The sequence below is a fragment of the Nicotiana tomentosiformis genome, chromosome 7 (assembly GCF_000390325.3).
Source record: "Nicotiana tomentosiformis chromosome 7, ASM39032v3, whole genome shotgun sequence".
Taxonomy (NCBI): domain Eukaryota; kingdom Viridiplantae; phylum Streptophyta; class Magnoliopsida; order Solanales; family Solanaceae; genus Nicotiana; species Nicotiana tomentosiformis.
In genome coordinates this window covers 129,327,629-129,354,401 of record NC_090818.1, presented here as the reverse complement: position 1 = coordinate 129,354,401, position 26,773 = coordinate 129,327,629, and the positions used below count along the sequence as shown (strand labels likewise).

The 26,773-nt window shown below is 40.4% G+C and overlaps 1 protein-coding gene and 1 pseudogene across 1 annotated transcript; one reads left to right on the top strand and one right to left on the bottom strand.

Moving 5' to 3' along the window:
- Positions 1-9,945: 9,945 nt before the first annotated feature.
- Positions 9,946-11,457, bottom strand: LOC138896368 (uncharacterized). The gene is made up of 2 exons (XM_070181172.1): positions 11,316-11,457; positions 9,946-10,439 (listed from the first exon to the last, which is right to left on the bottom strand). Exons 1-2 carry the CDS (start codon positions 11,455-11,457, stop codon positions 9,946-9,948), a joined length of 636 nt encoding a protein of 211 aa, XP_070037273.1.
- A 116-nt stretch (positions 11,458-11,573) lies between these two features.
- On the top strand, positions 11,574-26,426 carry LOC138896367 (uncharacterized; annotated as a pseudogene).
- The last annotated feature ends 347 nt before the right edge of the window (positions 26,427-26,773 follow it).

The following is a 26,773-nucleotide window of genomic DNA, read 5'->3' as shown; positions in this document are numbered from 1 at the left end:
AATCATAATTACTTATTCCCATTTAGTAATTAACAATAACTAAGATGAAATATAATAAGTGCAGAATATCATAAAACTGTATTAATTACTACCACCCGGATCTGGAGTCACAATTCACAAGCATTCTAGAATTTACTACAAGTAATAGTCTAAAGAAATACAACGGTCTAAATGAAAGAAACAGTAGAATATAAAAGATAGACGGGGACATCAAGGTCTATGAACACCGACAGATCTACCTTGAGTCTTCGGATAGTGGACCAATAGTAAAATCTCGATCAACCCAAGCCGGTATCAAAATCTGCACAGAAAGTGCAGAGTGCAGTATCAGTACAACCGGCCCCATGTATTGGTAAGTGTTGAGCCTAACCTTGACGAAGTAGTGACGAGGCTAAGGCAAGGCACCTACAAATCAACCTGTACAATTTAACAGTGTATATACAAATAACAGAAATGAAGAACTAAACAGGAAATGTCAGGAGGTGAACATGCTGAGGGGAATACAAGATAAAGAACTACAACAAAATGATCACCGGAGTAGTCAATATACCATGAATCAATAGGAATAGTGAATACATTAAGGAAAAATGCATGGCATCACCCTTCGTGCTTTTACTCTCAATCTCACCATAAAATTAATAGAAACGGCATGGCATCACCCTTCGTGCATTAACTCTCATATCATGGCACATCATCACCCTTCGTGATTTTACACTCATAATATGGTACGATATCACCCTTCGTGCATTAACTCTCATATCATGGCACGACATCACCCTTCGTGCATTAACACTCTCCCATACCATACCACAATATAAATCTCAACTTTTAAATAAATACTCGATTACCAAGAGAAAATTCGTAAACATGATAATGACGATCAATTTAACAACACTATTATAAACATGTAGCAATTAGGAATAAGAAGAGACAAAATAAGAAAACGGAAGAAACATGGAAAAATAGGTAAATTGGCGGCGTATAAGTACTCGTCACCTCACATATGTGCCGCTCACATGAATTTTACTTTGCAAGTAATCTAAGGTTCCTAATTCCCTCAAGTCAGGGTTAGACACAACATTTAGCTCGCTCCGAAGACCACTTAATTCTCAATAACAGCTTTTCCTTCATAATTCACCTCCAAACCACTCGTATCTATTCAAAAATGACTCAATAATATCAAATATTACTAAAGAAATCAATTATATTGCATGAATTAAATTTTTCAAAATTTCCTACAAAAAGTTGAAAAATCGACCCCGGGCTCGCTTGGTCAAAATCCGAGGTTCGAACCAAAATGCACTTACCCATTCACCTCCGAGCCCGAATATATAATTAGTTTTGGAATCCGACCTCAAATTGAGGTCTAAATCCTCAAATTCCCAAAATCCCTAGTTTCTATCCTAACCCCTAATTCTACCATGAAAACTCTAGATTTTAAGTTGAATTCTTGTAAAAAGAAATCTCCGTACTCGAATCACGAACATAGGCCAAATAAGCTAGACATCTGATAAGTGGAAATTTTGACTACTTATTAGCGCCTTTTATCTTTCGTTTTAGTCCAAAAATGTCTAATTGTATTCCCGAAAACTGATGAAATATGCTTACCTGTAGGAGTATTGGAAAATGAGTCACTATGATGAAATCAAACTCAAGGAGGAGTGATCTGAACAACGACAAAATTCAGGCATAGAAGCTCAAGTGCGGACCTTAGATTTCTATCTGCGACTGTAGAATGTGAAGGAAAATCAACAGATCCCCAATACAAAGTGCGGATCGCACAATTATTGTGCGGCCACAGAAGCTGCATAATAGCCAAAGTTCAGAGAGTTTCATTTCAAGCTCAAGATGATTGTGACACCGGGTTTTGGGGGTTCATACAGGTTGCTCGTTATTGGGGTTCGTGTAAATATTATCATTTAGCCTATAAATTCTATTTCATACTATTTAATTAAGGAAAATTATGATTTCACAATACTAAAATGAGTAATTAAGTTGATCAATCACTGTTGACTTGCCTGACGGCGGTATTAGGCATCATCACAACCTTTAGTGGATTTTGGGTCGTGACAGCTTGGTATCAGAGCAATAGGTTCACTTAGGTCTCACGGCGTGGGGCGCTTGTTATCAACTGGGCATCCAGGAGTTGTAGTGGTACTGCAAACGTGGTACATGATGTTTTTCCCTGTGTGTTTGGGCATGCTATTATCGTCGCGTTGTGGAAGGATATTCTTTTGTTCCAGTTCAGTATCTGTATTCCCCATGATTTCGAGACTGTGCACGGATGGCTATGATATCTATGTGTTGTTTTCGCACAATGTTGGTATGATAATAGGGTGCTTGTTATGTGTCGAGGCAGTGAATGGCTTGAAAGGGGGATTTCTCAGTGCATGATTTAGAGGTTCAGCATTCAATTCCAACAAAGGAAAAGCAATCAGACTGTGGATGTTCAAGCCTTGGTTGATGAAGTGGTGGGACTTGGTATTTTTGAGCATAGTGGAATTCTCATTTGTGATGTGGGTCGTCATCCTTGTTTGAATGCATTAAGGTTTGCCAGTATTATGGTCTTCTTCAATTTGCCTTCGAGGCAGGGTGTTGTGAAATGGTTCCTGAGAAGCAGTTGTCAGAGATAGCGGTGTGTAGCAGTTCCGAATCGAATTGGTAATTCTAATGTTGATGGCTCGAGAAAGATGATCTCCCAGGAGGTTTAGAATTGGTAGCAGTTTATTAGTTCAAGTGCTATAGAGATGGGTTTTGATTTGAGGCAGCATTTGGGCAGTGAAGTATGAGGAAGGACATGGTGGGAGGTCTCGTGGTGGTTAAATTGCTAGCAGGTCAAGTATGAAAAGCAGATGTCAAGAAGTTGCTTAAACAAATGATGGTTTAACCGAAGTGGGGGTCACAGAGTAGCATATGGATTCTGTGGTAGGATAGCCACATACCTTGAGGAAGATTAGAGCGATTTGGGAGGCATGGTGGAAAGTGACTAGGTCCAAAGATTATAATTGGAATGGTGGTTATTGTACGGAGAAGGATTGAATATGGTAGAAAGGAGTTTGCTTGAAATGAAGAGGGGTGTGAAGATTTGATTATCGTTTCGGATGCAACATGACTTCGAGTTTGGAATGTGCTGTCGCACTTTTAGTTGATGTCAATGGGGAATGAACGGACTTGTACAGTTGGTGGGAGAGCATGGGCTCAGGAGAGTTTACTGATTTCGTGGTATTTGTACCTAGTGTAGAGTCATTGAAAGATGTCGGTAAGCAATTTCATAGGTGGGTGATCTCCTGTGAGCAGATTAGTATTTGCGTGATTCTGATGAAGTGTCTGCGACGAGTTATACTTACTACCTGGTAGAAGGTCGAATATGCGATTATGGCTGATAATTCGGGATATTCATGAAAAGATTAATAAGAAACTACAAGAAATTTTGGCGGGTTAAATGTGCGAGATCATGGTAATTGAGAAGGAGGTATCTTGGTGGGTTATAGGTTTATGTAATTGTAGCTTTAAGCTAAGTTGGGGAGCCCCATCGTCTACGATTGGATCGTGTGGTTGTCTGCTTGTGCGGTTTCTGGTTATCGATGCGTTGGTGGATTATTTATGACTAAGAAAAGAAAACATCAGGGGTAATTCGATCAAGGAACTTGATAAATGTGTGATATACTTCGTCTTATCGATTCAGGTGTAGGTTTTGGGAAGACTCAGAGTTTATGCTTCTTGTGGGTATAATGTACAAGGAAAAGAAATCAGTCGGTTGCTTTTTTGAGAGGGTGTTCATGTGCTAGCAGAGCGTTGGAGTTTGGTTATATTCGGGATCAGGCCAGAGTGGGTGACTCTTGGGTTCAAGATTTATAGTGCAGTGCCTAAGGATTTCGGGTCCGTTGTGTGGTTAAGGGTCGAGTCGTTGCAGTGGATATGAAAGGGGCTTGGAATGTACTATGTTATCATCGGGTAGGCAGTGCAGTATTGGAGTAAAGGAAGAAATAGCTTCAAATTCGCGGAAGGGCTTACAGAATAGGTGTACGAGTCGAAGATGCTATTGTGCGCATGAGGAGAGTATGAGATGTTTCAAAAGTATAGAGACGATGTAGTCTCGTGATGCGGGTCACACGAGATGAGTGCAGATTTGGTTCGTAACATTTTTGAATAGAGCTAATATTATATCTAAGGCAAGTTGAGAGTAAATTAGAAGAAGTTGGGTAGGTTAGTAATGGTTGAATCAACATGATTGTGGCAAAGATTAGTTCCTTCAGCATGTGAAGTTATACACTTGGTTTGTGGTTGTGCGCGCGGGCTTGACAGCCACCACCACTTGATTGATTTGAAAGGTATTTGATTCAAATGGCTTGTGGTGTAAATGAACTCCGGAGGAGTCATGGCTGTTTAGATCGCGACTTGAGGTTTGTATTTACTGCAGTTTGGGAATTTAGTTGCATCTTGCTATGGATCTTCTGAAATGAGCTTTGTGAAAGGTTTCGAGCCAATGAAGTGTTTATTCTACTGGTAGTTCAGGGGTTATGATGAACTCTTGTATTCTCGCGTAGCGGCATGATAGGTGCAGTGAACGGCATGTGAATTTGAGAGTTCAGGACCAAGGTTGCGGTTTTATGTGGACAAGAATGTTACGAGCTCGGATGAGCAGGGGAGAATTCAGATGTTCAGGGTAAGCTGGCATTTTCTTTAGTGTCACCCGAGAACAGCATTCTGTGTAAGAGGCTTTGTGTATTGATTTGCGAATTCTTGATTTGATTTGCAGAATTAGAATGGTTGGTGGTATGGATGTGTGGACTTTGCTACATGAGTTGAAGGTCGTAGAAGTGTACCCCACGGGAAGATTTGTATAAGTGTGGCATGTTAGTCACTTGATTGTTAAAGATTGAAACCAAGTATGGGGATTTTTGGTAATATCGTTAATGTGAGAGTTTATGCCTGGAAGGCGCTCTATTCCTTTGGTTGTGAACTGTGAGAGTTTGGTCCAGAGTGGACGGTTGCTCATGTGTGTCATAAATGGGACCACTGTTAATCCTTGGAAGTTTATTGGCCCAGTATGGTATGATCAGAAACGGTTTGAGGTCCGTTGGTGGGTCCAATGCGAATGTGTGCTCTACGTCAGGTCGGATGTGTTCATTCGTAATAGCATTGCTTACGGAGGAGTCATCGGGCATTGGATGTTATTCCTGTCATCAGATATTTCATCTAAATCTCTATTGTGCCATGTGGGTTGTGAGACGGCTTGATTATTCGCACATGTGTTAGGGTCCTATGTAGCTTGTGGTGTTATATGAGCAGGATGGCTCTCGAGATGCAGATCATATATCGCACCTTAGTTGTACTGGGTTTCATAGCGTATGGCGCTATCCGTCTCCCCAAGATTTGTATTATGCACTTGGCGTGCTTGTGGTCGATATTCGAGCATTTTGTAAGTATAAGCGTTACGGCTTGATGTGTGTTTTCTTCTTGATTATCATGTTTGGATCGGGTAGAATGCTGCCACGGGCATGTTATGTGGATCGGGTTGCACGCCGCAATATTGTCTTGTTTGGATCGGGTTGCACGCCACAACAGTGTCATGTTGGATCGGGTTTCCTTACACTTATTTTGTGTGCCTTGTTTTTCATCCTTGAGGTAGGTTTACAGCATCTATTCGGCCGTTTTATTCGTTACGCGGGCTGGGTAGTCCTTTTCCAGAGTTTGTTTTTTCTTATGTATCACATTCGAGTTTGCAGCTTGTTGGCGTATTGTGGGCATCATATGAGATTTTTTTTGGCTTATTGTCTGAGATGGCTTATTGCCTGAGCAGCTTGTACTGGGTGAGACGAGGTTATTGGACCTAGGATCAGTGCGATCGGAGTTATGTAGGGTATATTAAAGAGCAAATATCATTATTCAGTTCAAGATGAGGTAATGGTCCTTGTCGAGAGGAGATACTCCATGATTTGTTGATTCCGCAGGTGGTCATTAGTTTCTACACATCTCTGTTGTCATGGCAGTATTTTGAGAGTTGGAACAGGACTTATATGCGTCATGAGGCGTATTGCGGGCATCAGATTCGTGAAATTCCAGCTATTGTGGTCAGATGATGTTATTATGAGCAATCGACTTATGTGGTGCATGGTGTGATTTCAGCATAGGTGCATGCTCATGTTTCGGTATACTGTGTGGTGATTGATACAGTGTTCTTATGTTGAAAACAGGTTTTATAGCTTATTTACTAAATAAAAAGGAGGATCTTCAGTCTTACTCGAGCTAATGTGTTCAACTGGATTGTGGTGGCACGGGTAGGTGCACGAGGTGTTAAACAGTGATTTTGGAAAACTCTGGAGTAGTCCTTAGCACGTTCGAGGACGAACGTGTATTTTTATGGGGGAGAATGTAATGACCCGACCAATCATTTTGAGCTCCAGCACGTCGTTCACTGGTTTGAGGCCTTAAGTAGCTTCACTTCAGGTATTATGACTTGTACGTGTGGTCGGAGTTGAATTTCGGGAAGTTCAGAGTTGATTTGGAAAGAACATTCTAATTTCGGAAGCTTTAAGTTGGAAGAATTGACTAAGGTTTGACTTTTGAGTAAACGACCTTGCAATCAGGATTTGAAGGTTCCAATAGGTTCGTATGGTGATTTCGGACTTAGACATATGTTCAGGTTGAGTATCGGATCACCCGGGAGCATTTCGACGCTTATTATGGAAAGTTAACATTTTGAAGGCTTAAGAATTTCCTAAGTTTGGTTTGAAGTGGGATTTGGTGTTATCAATGTCCGTTTGGGATTCCGAGCCTTGGAATGGGTTCGTATTGTGATTCATGACTTGTACGCAAAGTTTGGCGTCATTCCGGAATGTTTTGGTATGGTTCGGATGCGTTCGTCGAAGTTTGAAGGTTGGAAAGTTGAAAGAAAGGTTTTGGCCGTTGATTTGTAATTTTGATGTTGTTTGACGTGATTCGGGATTTTGACTAAGTCTTTATCGTGTTGTAATATGTGTTGGTTTGTTTGGATGGGGTCCTGGGGGCTTCGGGTGCGAATCGGATTGGAAACGGATCGAGTTTGGACTTGAAAGAACTGCTGAAGCTTAAGGCTTCTTGTGCGATAGCACCTGTGAGGTTATGGCCGCAGGTGCGAGACCGCAGAAGCAGACCAGGGATCGCAGAAGCGGTAGGGAGTGAGGCTGGATGAGATTCACAGGTGCGAGGATTTTGTCGCACCTGTGGGCTCAAAGATACAGGCGGAGAAGCGCAGAAGCGGAAGTGGTTTGGAGCTGGTTGATCACTGGTACGGGTGTTGTAGCGCACCTGCGGAGCCGCAGGTGCGGTCATTGGCGCGCAGGTGCGGATGTTTTTCACATGTGCGGATGCACACTTGCAGTTAGATGGCCGCAGAAGCGAAAAAAGATGGCCTTGGGGGAATCTGCATCTGCAAGGAAGCTTCCGCATATGCGAAAAGGTCGAAGGGCAGTGTGTTCTTTTAAAACGGGGGTTTGGCTCAATTTCATTTCGTCCATGGGGGCCAATTTTGGAGCAAGTTTGGAGTGTCATCTTCATCATCTATTATGGGGTAAGTGATTTCTCTATATTGTGAGTTAAATACATGGTTTATATATGAATTTAAGCATGAGAAATTGTAGAAATTTGGGATTTTGGTAGAAAAACCTAGAAATTGGTGTTTTTGGATTTTACCACGATTTTGGAAATGGAATTGGGAATAAATTATATATTTGAGTTTGTGGTGTTATGGATAAAGTTTATCTTCAAAGAGTTTTGGAATTCGGGCACGTGGGCCCGATGGTTGATCTTATTTACTTTTAGAAAGGAGTTGGGGATTTTTATGAATTGATTAATTATAAGCATTGGAGTATATTTTGATTGAGTTGCACATTGTTTAACTAGTTACGGATCGTTTTGCTTTGAGTTAAGGTGCTAGAGAGGCGTTCGATCCGATCATAAAACTTCAGAGCGAGGTAAGTCTCCTGTCTAACCTTGTGAGGGAGAAACTACCCCTAGGTGATATTTATTGTTATGTGCAACTAGTTGTGAGTACTACGTATGCACGAGGTGACGAGAGTCCGTACGTAGCTAAAGCATATTTATGTCCGGGTAGACTTAGGACTTTATCATATAATAATTGAATTATTTGAACTCGTTCTACTGGCCTAATTAATTAATGTTATAATCGAATTTGATTTAGAAATAAATATATGTATTATAGGCCGAGCCTTAACACTTTGAGTTGTGGGCGAGTTATTTTAGAAACGGTAAAGATTATATTCGCTCTATGCTCATGTACTGTATTGTAAACACGTGTCTTGTAATTCGGTAACTTCCTTCCTTTCTTGTGGAGCGGGACGAACGCCTAGGCAGTATAATAGATGCATCTATGGTTCGTGCCGCTCAACCCTCGGTAGTGTACACATTATTCTGGATTGGGCCAAACGACCTCGGCAGAATCGTGCGTTATATCGCTAGTAGTCCGAATATTCACGAGATAAAACTTCCATTGATGCCCGGTACTTTATGGTATTCCTTATTTATTTGATATTGACACTCTGCATTTTCTGAGATATTAAGGTAGAATACAAAATCGAGGAATTTATACTTTAAAAGAAATATTTGGAAGATTATGAAATTTATAGATTTACCCCACTATGGATGTGCACTTCATATCTGTCATGAATTATTATACTATTTTATTGGACCTCTAGTAAGTGTCGATGTCGACCCCTCATCACTACTTCTCCGGGATTAGGCTAGATACTTACTAGGTACGCGTTGATTTACGTACTCATGTTGTACTTCTGCACTAAATGTGCAGGATCTGACAGGTTCATTTGGTGCTCATCTTGGTGCGTAGGTGCATCTGTTGAGGAGACTTTACGTGAGCTGCAATTCAGGCTACGCATCGTAGTCCACCGAGCCTCCATCGTACTATTTATTTTATCCTGTCTTATTTACATTCTGGACAGATATTTTATTATTACTGTACTCCTTAGAAAATGCTCATGTACTTGTGACACCAGGTTTTGGGGGTTCCTACCGGTTGTTCGTTATTGGAGTTCATGTAAATATTATCATTTACCCTGTAAATTCTATTTCTGACTATTTAATGAAGGAAAATTATGATTTTATAATACTAAAATGAGTAATTACGTTGATCAATCACTGTTGGCTTGCTTGACGGCGGTGTTAGGCTTTGGGTTGTGACAGGATGAAGGCCTTTGAATGGATGCGGAACAACCTTCACCGGCAGAAGAAGCAGAAGACACTTCTCTTCCTTCGGACTACGTATGCAAAAACAATTGATGTATTTATTTTACTTTTTCTTTGTAACTATGCCAAAACTTTTTTATTGAGTTTGATATTTTAAGTAATGAAAGAAATCTTTTGCTTAATTATTATGCAAGAAATATTCTTTTTATTTAACTAATAAAGCTCGTGAATTCTTTTTACATTCGATAACTTTAATCCCGGGCATTCATACTTCTCGTATCTACCCTTTGACTACGAGAGTTTCATAAGAGAGGGCCCTTATGTTTACGGTGATCTGTTTTCTGTTATTCAATTTGAAAGTCAAGATCTAAATATGTTATGATAAATCATGAATGAGTTATGATGAGATGTTGATGTAAAGTAGGCTTGCTCGACCGGGTTTACTCGGTTGAGCACCGGTCATGCTCCCCAAGTTCGGGGCGTGACACGGCGGTAATGATCTGACGATGTCCATTCCCCATTTCATGAACGGCCACGGAGATATGACCGAATGTAACAGTTCTGTCGGCTGATGCATCAGTGGCGCGTAGCGTTGACACTTATCATATTTCCGCACGAAGTCCTTGGCGTCTTGCTCCATGCTGGGCCAGTAATATCCCTTCGTGAACCTCTCTCATGACATAGTTAGCTTCAGACGCTCCTAAGCACCGGGCCATCGGGATATATCGTACTAACCTCTCCTTATCACTGCTCATAACCTCTCTCAAAAGATTTTCTATATAAATGGCCTCCCTTGAAGCTATATCGTGCTGCTTTGGCCCGCTGCTTTGGCGTGCAGTCCCGGGATATTTTGGGGTCTTCAGGTAGCTTTCCGTGTTCGAGATAATCGATAATTTCATTCCTCAAATCCCAGACCAAGCTAGCTGAATTTACCTCATAATAACCATTTGTATCCAGGACTGAGTTCATCAGTTGTACTACCGACCTGGACTCTGATCCCTTTGTTTCAGTTGATGATCCTAGGTTTGCCAATGAGTCTGCTTCTTCATTTTCTTCCCTTGGGATATGAGTAATTGACCACTCTCGGAATCGTGCCAGCAGAGCTTGAACCTTTACCACGTATTGTTGCATGCGCTCCTCTTTGGTCTCGAAGACCCCGCAGACCTGATTTACCACCAGCTGTGAGTCGCATTTGATTTCGATGACCTCAGAGTCAAGTCCCCAGGCCAACTCGAGTCCTGCAATCAAAGCTTCTTACTCTGCTTCATTGTTAGTTAAATGGAACATCCTCATGGCTTGCCTCAGGGTTTCCCCTGAAGGCATGATTAAGATTATACCAAACCTGGACCTTTTTACGTTGGAAGCTCCATCCGTAAATAAGGTCCAAACCCCTGATGTCGATTCCGACATCATCATTGCTTCCTTGGTAGCCTGAGGCAATAATCCCAAACTGAAATCGGCCACGAAGTCAGCCAAGACTTGTGACTTAATCGCAGTCCTCGGTTTGTATTCTATGTTAAACTCACTCATTTTCGCGACCCATTTGGCCAATCTACCCAAGAGCTCGGATTTATGAACGATGTTTCACAAAGGGAAAGTAGACACCATGGCTATCGGGTGGCATTGAAAATAGGGCCTCAGCTTTCGAGCGGCGACTACGAGAGCTAAGGCCAGTTTTTCCAAATATGGGTAGCAAGTTTCTACTCCCATTAAAATTATACTAACATAATAAATGGGAGATTGCGTACCTTTGTGTTCTCAAACCAAAATCGCACTTACTGCAACTTCCGAAACCACGAGGTAAACCAGTAATGTTTTCCCTTCTTTTGGTTTTGAAATGAATGGAGGGCTTGACAAGTAATTCTTTAAATCCCTTAAAGCCTGCTGGTATTCCGAGGTCCATTCAAAATTATTTTTCTTTTTGAGCAGTGTGAAGAAACGATGACACTTTTCAGTCGATCGGGAAATGAATCTCCTCAAAGCTGCCAATCTCCTCGTAAGCATTTGGACTTCCTTCACACTTGTCAGTTAGTCTGGGATATCCTCTATGGCCTTGATCTTATCGGGGTTTACTTCGATCCCCCTTTGTGATACCAGAAATCCCAAAAACTTACCTGAGCTGACCCCGAACGCGCATTTCTTAGGATTAAGCTTCATATTATGCTTCATTAGAATGTCGAAAGTCTCTTGCAGATGTTTAAGATGATCACCTGCATCTGAAGACTTGACTAGCATATCGTCTATATAAACTTCCATAGTTTTTCCTATTTAATTTTCAAACATCTTGTACACGAGATGTTGACAAGTGGCTCCGGCATTTTTCAACCCGAAGGGCATCACATTGTAACAATATATACCAACATTCGTTATAAATGGAGTTTTTCCTGATCTTCCGCGTTCATCTTAATTTGGTTGTACCCGAAAAAAGCATCGGGCGTTTCTTTAGTCTTGCCGAAGGTATGTTAGGTACCAAGCTTAACTTGTGTCCGGCTACCTCGGCCGGGATACCTGTCATATCCTCATGCGACCATGCAAAATAATTTGCGTTAGAATTAAGGAATTTAATAAAGTCGGACCTGAGTTCCGGGTGCAGTCTTGTCCGCAGATAGAATTTCCTTTCAAAGAATTCCTCAAACAATGCCACTTGCTCCAGCTCTTCCGCTGTGGACTTCGTCGCATCGGTCTCTTCTGGAACTTGGAAATATCTAGGCACCTGATTATCTTCTGATGCCTGGCTAAATTTATCTAGTTCAAGAGTAGGTGGCAGGCTCTGTAATTGCTATGCCATGTGTTTCTTTCCTTTGCTACTTGAGACCGAAATTGCATTCATCTCCCTTGCCGCTGGTTGGTCACCCTTATCTACTTAATTCCCTCGGGTACTGGAAACTTCAGCAATTGATGGTATGTTGATGGTACAACTTTCATCTCATGCAACTATGGCCTTCATAGAATGATGTTGTATCCTATATCATCATCTACCACTTCGAAAAAAGTCGTTTTCATTAATCCTTCAGCATTTGTGAGTAATAAAATTTCTCCTCGAGTTGTCACACTTGCAAGGTTGAATCTGGCGAGGAGCTTTGTGTCCGGAATAATGCTTCTGGTGAGTTTAGCTTGCTCCAATGCTCTCTATTGTCTGATATCAGCTTAACTCCCTGGATCCACTAGAACACGTTTAACCTTAAAATCTAGCACATTTAAAGAAATTACCAGTGCGTCGTTGTGTGGTAGTAGCAATCCGTATGTGTCCTCCTCCGTAAAAGTGATATCGTCTTCCCGGAGCCTTTTGCTATGATCCTGTTAATCTCTATCCCTCCGAAGATCATGTTGATTGTTTGACGCGGGGAATCTTCTCCTGCTTTCAAGGGTTCCGCGTTGTCTCGGTTGCGCCCATAGTTATTCTTAGCTCGGTCACTCAAGAATTCTTTGAGGTGACCATTCTTTAGTAATGTTGCCACTTCTTCCCGGAGATGTCGACAATCCCCTGTTCGGTGGCCATTCGTACTGTGGTATTCACACTTTAAATTAGGAGCCCTCTGGTTAGAATCAGATCTCATCGGTCTCGGGAACCGCGCTTCTTTGATGTTTCTCATGGCAGATACTAATTCTACTATACTGACATTGAAGCTGTATTCTGATAATTTGGGGTAAGAAGGATCGCGTGACCTTGTCACTTTTTTATCTTGCAGTGATCGATTATTCCGACCGCAATCAGTCCTCCTGTCGATCGCGAACCTGTCCGCTGTCCGGAAACCTCTACTAAGGCCTTCGGTTCATTCGTAAGGCAAAAACTGGCCCCTAGAAGTCCGCATGTCCGTGTCATAATCATCCTTTTATTTTTCCTTATTCTTTTCTCATCCTTTACCGGTTGTGGATGTCCGCCCAGGTCATTGCTTAAAACTCGAGTAGGCTCTCTTTCAATTTCTAGGAAGCGTCTGAACTTCTTGGATTCAATCCTTTGGTGAACGCCTCAGCTGCCCATTCATCCAGGACAGCCGGGAGCAACATTCTCTCCTTCTGGAATCGAGTAACGAACTCTCGTAGCAACTCGGACTCTCCTTGCGCTATCCTGAATATGTCGGCCTTTCAGGCTTGTACTTTCCTTGCCCCGGCATGAGCCTTGATGAAAGAATCCGCAAGCATTTCAAAGGAATCTATGGAATGCTCGGGTAATAGCGAATGCCACATCAAGGCCCCCCTCATGAGGGTTTCCCCAAATTTCTTCAGCAGCACAAATTCAATTTCGTGAGGAGCTAAATCATTTCCCTTTATCGCTGTTGTGTAGATGGTAATATGCTTCTGGGGGTCTGAAGCTCTGTCATACTTTGGCATATCCAGCATTTTGAACCGATTCAGGATCAACTCTAGTGCCGCACTTGGCTTGTACGATAATTAAGTATACTTCTTCGAGTCCGGGCCTTTCAGTACTTGTGGCACGCCTGTGATCTGGTCCATGCAGGCGTTTACTTCCCGCATGAACCGTAAAGTTCATTCTTGAAAGAATCATTCTCGTTGTTGAGACTGGACCCATTCCCTTTAGGAGACAATTTCACCCCTGGGAGTGTTGGTGTCGATCCTCCTTGTTGTTTGATTTCTGGGAATTTCAGGAGGGATCGGATCTCGTCTGTTTTCATTATTTTAAGCTTCCGACAACGCTTGCTTCAAATCCGTCATATCTTTATCATGTCGCGTGAGGTGTCCTAGAATGATCGCTTGTTGCTCTTTCAAGACCCTTATCGCGCCGACGACATGCTCCTTATCAGCATCATCGGGAGTGGTCCCTCAAACATGTCGAGGATACTGCCTGTCATGCACTAGTGTAGCATCATTCCCTTCATTATGGGTATCGCTGATTGAGTCCTCGGAATGAGACTGATCCCCTCGATTCTCGGGGTTGTGCATGCCGTTAATAGTCCTATCTGCCATTTCTTATGACTTTTTCTAAGACAAAAACGATCAAAACAAGCACGGCAAGGATCAATTTATTACACTACTATCTAGGCCCTACGATGGGCGCCAAATTATTCACCCGTAAAACGATACAGTTGAATTTATACATGGTTTCTAGATAAGTGAATTGATTTGATCCTGAAATAAATAAATAATTGAAGAATTATGCAACACTTAGCCTTAAGAATCGGATGAAACAACAGAAGCAACAATTCCGGGAACAAGGTTTCCGGGCACAAAAACAAAAAGAATCGAGAAATCAGAAGCTAAATTTGGATTGAGTTTTGTATAAAATATAGTATAAGTTTGCCAGAATAGTCTCCCCCTTACAATGACACCTGAGCTTACTATTTATAGCTATGAAGAAGGTCCTAGGGTCGTGCAATTCTTTAATGTCAATTATGAGGAGTATTGATGAAGATGTAACGGTGAACATAAATGCCAAATTCCTTATAACGGGTAATTGCTTTTAATGCCATGAATACTCCCTATTTAATGCTACCGGGAGAAGAGCATTTATCACATCTTTATGAGCATATTCTTCCCGGTGACAAATGAAACAGTTGTCTTCAGTCTTCAGTCATCCCCGTCTTGGGTTCCACGTGTCTCTTTCTCAGACGGTCACGTGCCATAACATATTTTACCCAATACAAAAAGCCTTCTGCCCTATAAATTAAAGTGCAAGATTCTTGTTTGATAAAGAAGCAGCTCGTTTGAGCGTCGACGATGAAAGTAACAGTCAAAGTGTCACGACCCAAATTCTCCCTCCGTGAAATATCGTGACGGCACCTAGTCGATACGACTAGGTAATCCTAACACTTGAGGAAATGAAATGAAAAACATGAAAATTTAACAACTAACAGTAACAAATATTTTAATAAGAAATTGAGATGTCGCTCGGCATATACAATAATCAACTCTCGAAATATACATGACACTCCCAAGACCAGGAACACCGTAAGTCACAAGCTTCTACGAAGTTCTAACTGTTCTATACATCAGTGTCTATAGAAATAAGAAAAGAATCAACATAGGGGGATAGAGGGGGACTTTGAGGATCTGCGGGCGCGAGCAGATGTACCTTAAAGTTCTTCGAAAACAGCATCGACAGCTACTAAGGATGAGGCTGGTAAATGGAACCTCGATCTGCACAAGAAAAACATGTGCAGGAAAGGGTGTGAGTACACCACAACGGTACCCAGTAAGTGCCGAGCCTAACCTCGGTCGAGTAGTGATGAGATCAGGTCAGGCCCACTAGTATATAATAATGAAAACAGGAGAATAAACAGTATAATAAGAGACTAAAGTTCAACAAAGGAAAGCACAGTGAAATAACATAACAGTGCACGAAATTAAGCGACGGGGGATCTCCCGAGATACCGTCTCGTAATCCCAAAAGTAAATATGCAAGGATAACTCCCGAGGTACCGCCTCGTAGTCTCAAAGTAAATGTGCAGGGGGATCTCCCGGGATACCGTCCCATAGTCCCAAAAGTAAATATGCAGGGGGATCTCCCGGGATACTGTCCCGTAGTACCAAAAGTAAATACACAGCGCAATCAATTACAAATGACAAGTACATCAAGAGAATTTACAGTCTAGACTAAGTACAAGTCGAGAAAAAGCGAAAATTCAGTAGGCATGCTACAAAGAGTTCAATTAAGCAAATAAGGCACGTAGACATGTTATTCTATGCTAACTGGGTAATTACGCATACTAGTATATTCAATTAAGGTGGAAACGGGGAATTTCTCAATAAAAATCAGGTTTTTCAACAAATAGCCCGTGTACGCACTCGTCACCTCGCGTACACGGGCTCACATAGTAAAATCAGTACCAAATCCTAAGGGGATTTCCCCCACACAAGGTTAGGCAAGCCACTTACCTCAAATTAAGCTCAATCAATTCGTAACAATGCTCTTTCCACGAATATCCATCTCCGAATGTCCAAAATTGGAAATCAAAGCTAAAGCAAGAAATTGGAAAATCGCCCTAAAAAGCATCCCCGGGTCCACATTTCGGAATCGGGTAAAAGTCACAAAATATAAACACCCATTCACTCACGAGTTTACTCGTACCAAAATTTCTCAAATCCGATACCGAAATCTCGACCAAAATTTCAAAATTCGGCCTAAGAACTTTTCTCAAATATTTTTCCAATTTTTCAACCCAAATCACTAATTTAATGATGAAATTAAAGACATAATCATGGGAATTAACCAAAACTTGGTAAGAATCACTTACCCCAAACACCCACGTGAAAATCCCTCCAAGAATCGCCAAATTCCGAGCTCTCAAGTCCAAATGGTGAAAAATGACATAAACCCTCGATTTTGAACTTTTAAATCTTCCCAGGTGATTCCTTAATCGCGATTGCGGAAATAGCCTCGTGATCGCGAAGCACAACTTCGTTGCCCCAGAATTTAACCCTACGCGAACGCGGTTCACTGGCCCTCATGCTTACGTGATCGCGAACAACTCCACGCGTTCGCGAAGAATAACCCGTAAATTCCACTGTTGCTTTACTTCCTCTTGGCGAACGCGGCCTAGCTCACGCATTCGCGATGAACAGCTTGACCAATCTACGCCATCGCATCCTCAAATTCGCGAACGTGAAGAACAACTTAGCTGGCCTCTCAGATTGCCTTACGCGATCGCGAGACCTCCCTCGTGAACGTGATGAAGAAAAAGTCTGCAACACAACACCAGAAAATCCGCTATCTTCCTTAAGTCCAAAATGGTCCGTTGAGCATCCGAAACACACCCGAGGCCCCCGGGACCTCAACCAAACATACCAACCAATCCCAAAACACCATACGAACTTAGTCGAGCCCTCAAACTACATCAAACAATGCTAAAATCACGAATCGCCCTCCAATTCAAACTTAAAGAACTTGAAACTTCCAAATCCGACAACCGACACCGAAACCAACCAAATCACGTCCGATTGACCCCAAATTTTGCACATAGGTCATATTCAACCCTACGGACCTATTCAAACTTCCGGAATTGAAATCCGACCTCGGTATCAAAATTTCACTACCGATCCAAATCTCCAAAATTTCGACTTTTGCCATTTCAAGCCTAAATGAGCTACAGACCTCCAAAACACTATTCGGACACGTCCCTAAGTCCAAAATCACATAACGGAGCTAACGGAACTGACAGAACTCTATTTCAGTGTCGTCTTCCCACAGTTCCATCTACGGTCTAAATCCTAAGGCTTAAACCTCCATTTAGGGACCAAGTGTCCCAAAACACACCAAAAACCAAAACGAAACCTCCCGGCAAGTCACAATAGCAGAAATAGATATGGAAGAAGCAGTTAATAGGGGATCAGGGCTATAACTCTCAAAACGACCGGTCGAGTCGTTACACAAAGGTTCTTGCAAGTTATTGGCTTAAGAAGGAATAGCCTTTCTTACAACAGACCAGGTTGTGTGAGCTTCTACTCCATTTAAAGAATTTTTAACATAAATAATACGTTATTTAAAACAATTAATAAAAATAATACCATATTTTGGAAATTTTAGAAATAGATTAAACATAGTCGTGAGTAACGTTTTAGCTAATATTAGTTTTAGCTAATAATAGTTGTGGGAAACTATGCCTTACTGGTGGTTTAAACTGTCTTTAATATACAGTTTAAACGTTTTAGTGTGAATAAAGTCACGTAATTGGAGGGTATGTTCAACACTTTTATCGTATCTGATTTTTACTTGAATAATTTTCAAGCACTGTTAACCGTTACCCTCTACCGTTTAAACTCCGAATAAAACATTACCTAAAATGTTACTCAAATATGCGATTAGACTATTTCTGTAATTTTTTTAAATATGATGTTGTTTTCCTTAATTGTTTTAAATTATCCTTTATTTAGGTTAAAAACTCTCATACAAAAGTGGCTTGTGTTGTCATTTAGCTAAAAGAGATAGAGCAACCACGATATAGAGCAAAAGCGGATCCAGGATTTAAATCTTATGAGTTCAACTTTTAAGGTTTTTAGCATTGAACTTGTTATATTTTTAAAGTTATGGGTTCATATCCATTATTTTTGCAATTTTAATGAATTTTTACATATAAATTTTTACACCGCGTCGAAAGTTATGGGTTCAGTTGAACCCGTTAGTTGTTCACTATATCCGCTTCTACATGGAGGGTGTTTTTTTTTTTAATAACATAGAGGGTATTTGAATTGGTTTAAAAGTAGGCCAAATCCGCCTAAAAAAGTACTTTTGAGCTTTGTTTCGGTATTTGACAAATACCAAAAGAATTTTTAAGCCAAAACAACTCAAAACAAGTCAAAAGTAAGCTGCTTAAAAGCACTTGAGGTTTGATCAACTCAATTATCTTATTACCTTATTATTTTTTTATAATCTCCAAATTCCCTCCCCACTTCCTTTCTTCCGCCGATGCTGCAGATTCCAGTCTTTTGCTGTCCCTCGCCAGTCATCTTGCTGGTTACTTGAAATTCGACTGTTTCTCTTGTTTCTTCATATGATACTATGATTTAAATATTTAATTATTAATAATTAAAAAATTCAGATTGAGTGTGAGTAGGTATAAATTATAAGCCAAACTACTCTCGTAAATTCTTGCTTACAGATTGCATAAAGAGTTATTAATGTGGTCATACACCTAATCAATATTTTTTAATATGTGATCTAACTATCATTATGAATATTTACATTTAAAAAATTTAGTAAGATTATCAATTATTATATGTTATTTCTTATGTTGATAGATTAAAATAATCTTAGCTAATCGATTTATAACTTATAAGTGAATTGAGACATTAATTAATTTGTATTTGCATCAATTTGGAAATAAAATATTACATTAATCTAAGGAAAGAAAATATTATGTAAAGAATTAAGTAAAAAATAAAAATAAAAATAAAAAATGGGGAAAAGAGAGATGGCGAGATTTGACGGATCGTTGGGAAATTTCGGAAGGGGTTTGAAGAAGTTACTGGTTTTGTGTGCTGGTTTAATGGGTTATAGGTCGGGGTGTACAAATAAAATCGATAAATCGTACCAATCCGATAATCCGAGTCAAACCGAGAAAATAAAATCGACTATGATTTGGTTTGATTTGGTTTGGTGTTGGAAAAAAAAAATCGATCAGGTTTGATTTGATTTGGTTTTAGGGATAATACATAAATACCCCTTGGCGTTGCACCATTTTGTAAAATGCACTCTTTATTTTTACGGGAGTCCTATAACCTCCGGACTATGTTTGAAGTGTAATATATAACATCTTTAAACTAGTTTCAAAAAAGAGGTGTAAACTACGCACCAATCTTTACTTGCCACGTGTAAAATCAATTAATTTTTATTTTTTTTATTTTTCCTTTCTATTTAACTTTTCTTCTTATATTTTTCATTATCTTTCTTTTCTTTTTCATTTTCTTTCCTATTTCACTTTCTTTCTTCACTATCTTTATCCTTGTAACCAACTTCCTCTTTTTGCTCCTAGATCGATGCAGACACTCACAGGAAAATTATTGACCGACGAGAATGGAGACTAGCACCAGATTATTAGTGGTGTTTGAATCTGAATTGAAGAGAAGCAGTGTCCGGCGAGAATGGAGACTAGCACCAGATCATTAGTGGTATTTGAATCTGAATTGAAGAGAAGCAGTGTCATGAAGATAAAACAAACTCTCCCCCTCCCCCCCTCCTTCACACCCAATTAGAGCTCTCCATCAACGGAAGAAGCTGTAGAAGCCCGAGACTAAGACTCCCGAGACTAAGACTCTTAAACTTTTCTTTCCCAAACAAAACTCAAACTTTTCTCGCAAGTTGAAATTCTAACCTAGCATTGCAAAAATTGAAATCATTTTTTTTTATTTTGTGAAATTTTGATCTATTGAGAAATTGGTCACACTTAAAGAGTAATTTTGACGGAAAATATTAGTGCAAAGATGCTAGATATTACTGAGAGTGTTGGTGAATAAACCTACCAAATATAAAGATTGATTAGTTGGCTGATTTTAGTTTTGGCAGAAGGTATGTTTACGGTGATACTGAAGGAATAGGAGAAAACTAAAGATAATGAAGAAGGAAAGACAAAAAAAAAAAAGTAGCAGTAGCATAGTGTAGATAGAGGGATTAATCTTGCTAGTGGTGATTACGGTGGTTTAGTGACAGTAAAAAACTAAAAATAGCGCTGGTAAGAGATGTGGCAATGTAGAAGACAAGAAAAAGAAAGAAAAAAGAAATGTTATGTAACAAATAAGAGGGCCTACAAATTTTTACATAACTTAAAAAAGTGAAAGATAATTAATATTTTTTAATTTTTTCATGGTTTAGATAAAATGTATAAGTTATTTTTTTTAGTGGTTAGTCATGTAAATAATAGTACTTATTAGTCGTAATTTTAAATTATATTTATTTTCATTATGGCTTATTAATAATATTTATTTTATGTGATTTTATTATCTTTATTGTTGAATATTTTAGTACAATGCCATGACTCATCTCATATTTATATTATTTTATTGAAAAACACCTTATATAGTTCTGTCTTACTAGGATTAAAGAAATATTTGTAGCACAAATTTTACGTTTTGTGCTATGAAGACTTTATGGGAAAAAAAAATGAAAAACCAGGAAACTCGAAAAATCTGAGAAAAATCGAGATTAAAAAACCCGACTTTTATTGGTTTGGTTTGGTATTTATATTTAATAACCCGATACAATTGATTTGGTTTGGTAATTAGAAAATTCGAACCAACCTGACGTATACCTCTAGTTATGGGGAATGAGCTGGCAGGTGGTATTTATACGGGGAGATTTGATGTCAAGAAAATAACTATCAAGTTTCTTTAAGTCTAAAAGCACTTTTTTTTTTAAATTGAAGTATTTGGTCAAGTTTTTAGAAGAAAAAGAAGTATTTTTGAGTAGAAGCAGAAACAGTTTTGGAGAAGGAGAAAAAAGTATTTTTTTCCCAAAAGTATTTTTGAGAAAAATACACTTAAAATTACTTTTTAAAATCTTGGTCAAATACTAATTTCTACTCAAAAGTATTTTTTAAATTAATTGGTCAAACACAAATTAATTTTTACTAAAAGTATTTTTAAAAAAAATAATTTTGAAAAAAAATACTTTTTAAAATAAACTAATTTGAGAAATTTGACCAAACAAATTTTTTAAATTAACTGATTTTAGAAGCTTGACCAAACTCAGAATGACTTATCATACCCCCGCCATTACACCTTTTGCCGAGAGAATAATCCAATTTATAATTTAAACTAGAAAATAAATGTACTATATGTCAGCTAAAAATAGCTAGACCTCACTCTTTCTCTCTCTTACAATTTCCAATTTATCTCATCTTCTTCTTCTCTCTACCTCACCCTCAACCCCTCCTCCCCCACAAAATTTGTCACATGTTATATTTTTTATACTCATTTCTCTTTTTTTTTAAATCTTTTTTATTAGAGCAGAAGTGTGAAAACACTATAGTTCCTCCTAATTTGAAAGGAATTTAAAAAAACTTATTTTAATATCTTACTATAACTATTTAAAAATATTAAAAGCAATAATAAGGGGGCATAGTGGTGCAAGAACCAACTCGCATTCACACAGGGTCCGAAAAAGGGTCACGCCAAGGGATGTGATGTAAGCAGACTATTTTGATACAAGTATCAATGGTTAATTTGACGGTTCGAACTCGTGACCTATAGATCACACGGAGATAATATATATACTCATAGAGTGATAAAAAAAATTACCGCTAAAAGTTATGCTTTAACAGTAATTATTTAGCAGCAATTACAATAGTTGTTAACTCCATAATTAGTCTACACTATATTCCTTTAGTCAAATATTAAATTACCAAATTGTCCTTTAAATAATTTTTATACTTTACTTATAGAAAAATAAAATAAAAAATAAAAACTATTCCCCAGCCAACCTTCATACTCTTTCATGAACGGTCACAACCATTCTATTCACAAGCTTATTTTCTTTTAATTGCGATTAACTTATATTCAACACTAAGGGGTTAGTAATGCATGGGTTAGTAATGCAAACATTAGTTATACATATATTATTTCTTATCTACTGTTTGGTGTGGTATATTAAAATTATAATGCATTGCATAATTTTTAAGAAAAATAGTTGTTTACAAAAATGCCCTCCATATTCTCAAGCTTTAAGAGGCTTTAAGGATAATTTTATCTTTAACCAACCTAATGCATGCATTAGTAGCCTTGGTATTACTAATACCATAGTTTTCTATGCATTACTTATACATAGGATAATACCTAGTATGATATATAACTAATACAAGTATTAGTTATACACAAGTTAAAAAAAATATACCAAACAAGGTATTAATAATGCATAGAGCTAATTGCACCGCCCCGCCATCGCACCTATTAATTTTCAGCAAAACCAGCGATAGCGAGCCTTGTCCGAGCTCAACTCTCGGACTGCCATCAGTGGGCCATGGTTGACATCATATCCCACAAAGTCTGCCTTTCCAGCTTTTCATGCAGGAATCCAGGCAGCTTCCCATGCTGGAATCCAGGCAGCTTCCCATGCTGAAATCCAGGCAGCTTTTCATGCAGGAATCCAGGCAGCTTTCCAGGCTGGAATGCACCAGGCTGTTGTAACAGCCTTACCAGCCCAGCAAACTACCCCTTTGTATAGCCATTTTAGTTCTATAAATAGGCTTTGTACTCATTCTTTGTAAGGCATCAGATATTGCATTATACAACAGAAAATTGGCACTTGCCTCCCAAATTCGAGTCTCTTTATTTCAAAGCTTTCTTGCTTGTTTCGTGTGATTGCCATTGCTTTAGCACGATTGTGCTATTCATTGTCTAAGGGCTGAAGCTAAGTAGCAGTCAGGCTAACTTTGCCGTCCTCGCCGAACCCTCAGAAAAACGGTTCCGCGACAATTGGTACCAGAGCCTAGGTTCTTGCATGGCTAAGAACTCACAGCGTAACATTGAAGAAACCTACATTGAAGAGAACCCAGAACCACAAAGAGGCATGGGTCGAAAGCGCGACAAAAGTAGGGCCAGGGACGCATCTCCACCTGAAAGCGAGTTGCTGCCCTATGTAGCACCCGAAACTTCTCAAGCTATATCTCTCGATGAGAGAGTTTGTATGATAGAAAAGGGTCTAGAGGTGGCAAATCGTCGTATTTCCGTTGCAGAAATCAACATTTGTTCACTTGAGTCAGTTGCCCTTGATGGACTTCAAGAAGTCAAAGGGAACGTTCAGGAGCAAGATGACGGGCTAAACAACCTTGAACTCAAGCTCACTGAGGCTTTGTCTTCCTTACAGGCAGAAGTTGAAAATTTAAAACTGCGTCTAGAGGAGACAGCAGGAACCACTGGGCGAGGTCCCATCACTGTCCGAGAAACACGTATTGAGGCTCCCAAACCCAAAGAATTTCGGGGTGAAAGAAGCGCTCAAGATGTGGAGAACTTCTTGTGGCAGCTGGATGCTTATTTCGAACATGTAAGCATTACCAACGATGCTGCCAAAATTCGAACGGCAGCCATGTATTTATCAGAAACTGCCATACTTTGGTGGCGCAGAAAGAAGGCAGATATGGAGAAAGGAACGTGCTCCATTGACACTTGGAAGCAGTTCAAAGAGGAGCTAAAATGGCAGTTTTATCCTCAAAACGTTGTGCACGAAGCTCGCCGACAGTTGAGGGAGCTTAGGCAAACATCCTCCATCCGTGAGTACATAAAGGATTTAACGAAACTCACCCTTCAGATCCCCAACTTAACCAGTGAGGATCTATTATTCCATTTCTTGGATGGCTTGCAGTATTGGGCCAAACAAGAATTGCAAAGGCGACAGATCGACAACGTCGATGAGGCTATTGTAGTAGCCGAATCGTTGGCAGATTTCCGGACCGGAGCGTCTAAGGGAAATAACAATCGGAGCCAAGCTACTGCTGCTCCAAAGACGGACACCCACCGAGGCAAAGGCAGATTTGTTCCCAATCGGAACAATGATAATCGAGGTAACCGCAACCACTCTTCTAATTATCACAAGGATTACGATGAGAAGAGAAAAGGAGGCACACCGAAGGCTGCTCAGCGAGATGTTTGCTATCTTTGCGGAGACCATTCTCATGCTGCTCGAAATTGTCCTACTCTGAACAAATTAGGAGCAATTGTCGCAGCACACCAGCAGCAAGGACAAACTGTTGCGCCTACTGACAGGCAACCCGAGGAGCGAAGAGCACCAGCTGATGGTGCAGGACAAGGGAAGAACAAGGTTGTAGGCTTGTTCAATCATATGGCCTTGATAAACCATATGACCATTGCCGTTGTTGCTGCCCAACCGCCTCGTGTGAGGCCCCGTGAATCTTTATTTGTCGATGCCAAGTTAAACAGCAAAGACGTACGCATCATGGTAGATACAGGTGTGACACATAATTTTGTGATAGAGGAACGAGCTAGGGAGCTTGGACTTGTCTTTATATCCAGCGACACGATAATGAAAACTGTCAATGCCCTTCCCACTACCGTTCATGGCTTTGCTCCTAACGTAAATATTGCTTTAGGAGGCTGGCAGGGATTGACGGACTTCACCATTGCTCCCATAGACGTCTTTGACATCATTCTGGGATTGGAATTTTGGTACGAGGTCAACGCGCTTATTGCACCATGTATCAACGAGCTTCACATAAGCGATCCTGGAGGTTCGTGTATTGTGCCCCTTGTTCGGGTACCGCAAACTGGAGCGCATCTGTCAGCGATGCAACTTGTGAAAGGTTTCAAGAAAGGGGAACCAACATTTCTTGCAACCTTGACGGGAATCGTTGAGCATTCCCTTGAGGCAGTAGCATTACCTCCCCGCATTGAGCAAGTCCTTGAGGATAATAAGGACGTGATGCCGGAAGAACTTCCCAAACATTTGCCACCACAAAGGGAAGTTGATCATCAGATCGAGCTGGTTCCAGGGGCAAAGCCACATGCCATGTCGCCTTATCGCATGGTGCCCCTGGAATTATAGGAATTGAGGAAGCAACTCAAGGAGTTGCTAGAGGCTGGCCACATACGACCATCCAAGGCACCTTACGGAGCTCCTGTCTTATTTCAGAAGAAGAAGGAGGGTACCATGCGGTTATGTATTGATTATAGGGCCCTTAACAAGGTCACAGTGAAGAACAAGTACCCTATCCCTCTCATTGCTGATTTATTTGACCGCTTGGGGGCAGGCCAAGGTGTTCACCAAGATGGATCTGAGGAAAGGTTACTACCAAGTGCGGATTGCTGACGGAGATGAGCCAAAGACAACTTGTGTTACACGTTATGGGGCTTTTGAATGGTTGGTAATGCCATTCGGTTTGACCAATGCTCCATCAACCTTCTGCACTTTGATGAACAAACTATTCCACCCTTTCTTAGATCAGTTCGTTGTCATCTATATAGATGATATCGTGGTTTACAGCAACGATATGGAAGACCATGCGGAATACCTTCGCAAGGTATTCAAGGTACTAAGGGAAAATGATTTGTGCATCAAACGTGAGAAATGCAGCTTCGCACAGCCCATAGTACAATTCCTCGGGCATACAATCAGCCATGGGAAAATTCGGATGGATAGGGACAAGGTGGAATCTATCCAAGACTGGGAAGCTCCAACAAAGGTACCGGAACTTCGGTCCTTTCTCGGCTTAGGCAACTATTATTGGAGATTCATCTTTGGCTACTCGGCTATTGCATCCCCCCTTACTGAATTGTTGAAGAAAGACAGAGAGTGGGAATGGAGCGACATATGCCAGAAGGCATTCGAGAAACTCAAGGCAGCAATCACCAAGGAACCCGTATTGGCCCTGCCTGATTTCTCAAAAGTTTTTGAAGTCCAAACTGATGCATCTGACTTTGCTATAGGAGGCGTACTGATGCAAGAGGGCCATCCTTTAGCCTTTGAGAGTCGAAAGCTGAATGACGCTGAAAGGCGTTACACGGTCCAAGAGAAAGAAATGACTGCTGTAGTCCACTGCCTAAGGACTTGGCGTCATTACTTGTTGGGGGCACATTTTGTTGTCAAGACTGACAACGTTGCAACAAGCTACTTCCAAACCCAGAAGAAGCTATCTGCCAAGCAAGCTCGTTGGCAAGATTTCTTGGCCGAATTCGGCTACACCCTGGAATATAAACCGGGAAAAGCTAACGTAGTTGCCGATGCTTTGAGTCGCAAGACAATATTGGCAAACATGGTTAGCTCAACAAGCAGTGGCATCATCAAGACCATCAAAGAAGGTATGCAACATGATCCCGTGGAAAAATAGCTTATTGCCTTGGCCAGTCAAGGCAAAACTCAGCGATTTTGGGAAGAAGATGGTCTCTTGTACACCACTGGCAAAAGAGTTTACGTGCCCAAATGGGCAAATCTCTGGCGTACTCTGCTGAAAGAAGGTCATGACTCTGCTTGGGCAGGTTGTCCAGGGCAAAAACGCACATTGGCCCTGATCAAGTCTTCTTATTATTGGCCTCGGATGCGGGATGACATCGAGGTATATGTACGCACTTGTCTAGTTTGTCAACAAGACAAGGTGGAATCCAAGCTTCCTGGGGGTTTACTTGAGCCGCTGCCAGTTACGGCGAAGCCATGAGACAGCATAACCATGGACTTCAT

Coding starts and splice junctions, on each gene's coding strand:
- LOC138896368 (XM_070181172.1), bottom strand. CDS start 11,457: ATGGAAGTTTATATAGACGATATGCTAGTCAAGTCTTCAGATGCAGGT. Junction 10,440..11,315: donor CGCGTTCGGGGTCAGCTCAG/GTAAGTTTTTGG, acceptor CTTTGATTGCAG/GACTCGAGTTGGCCTGGGGA.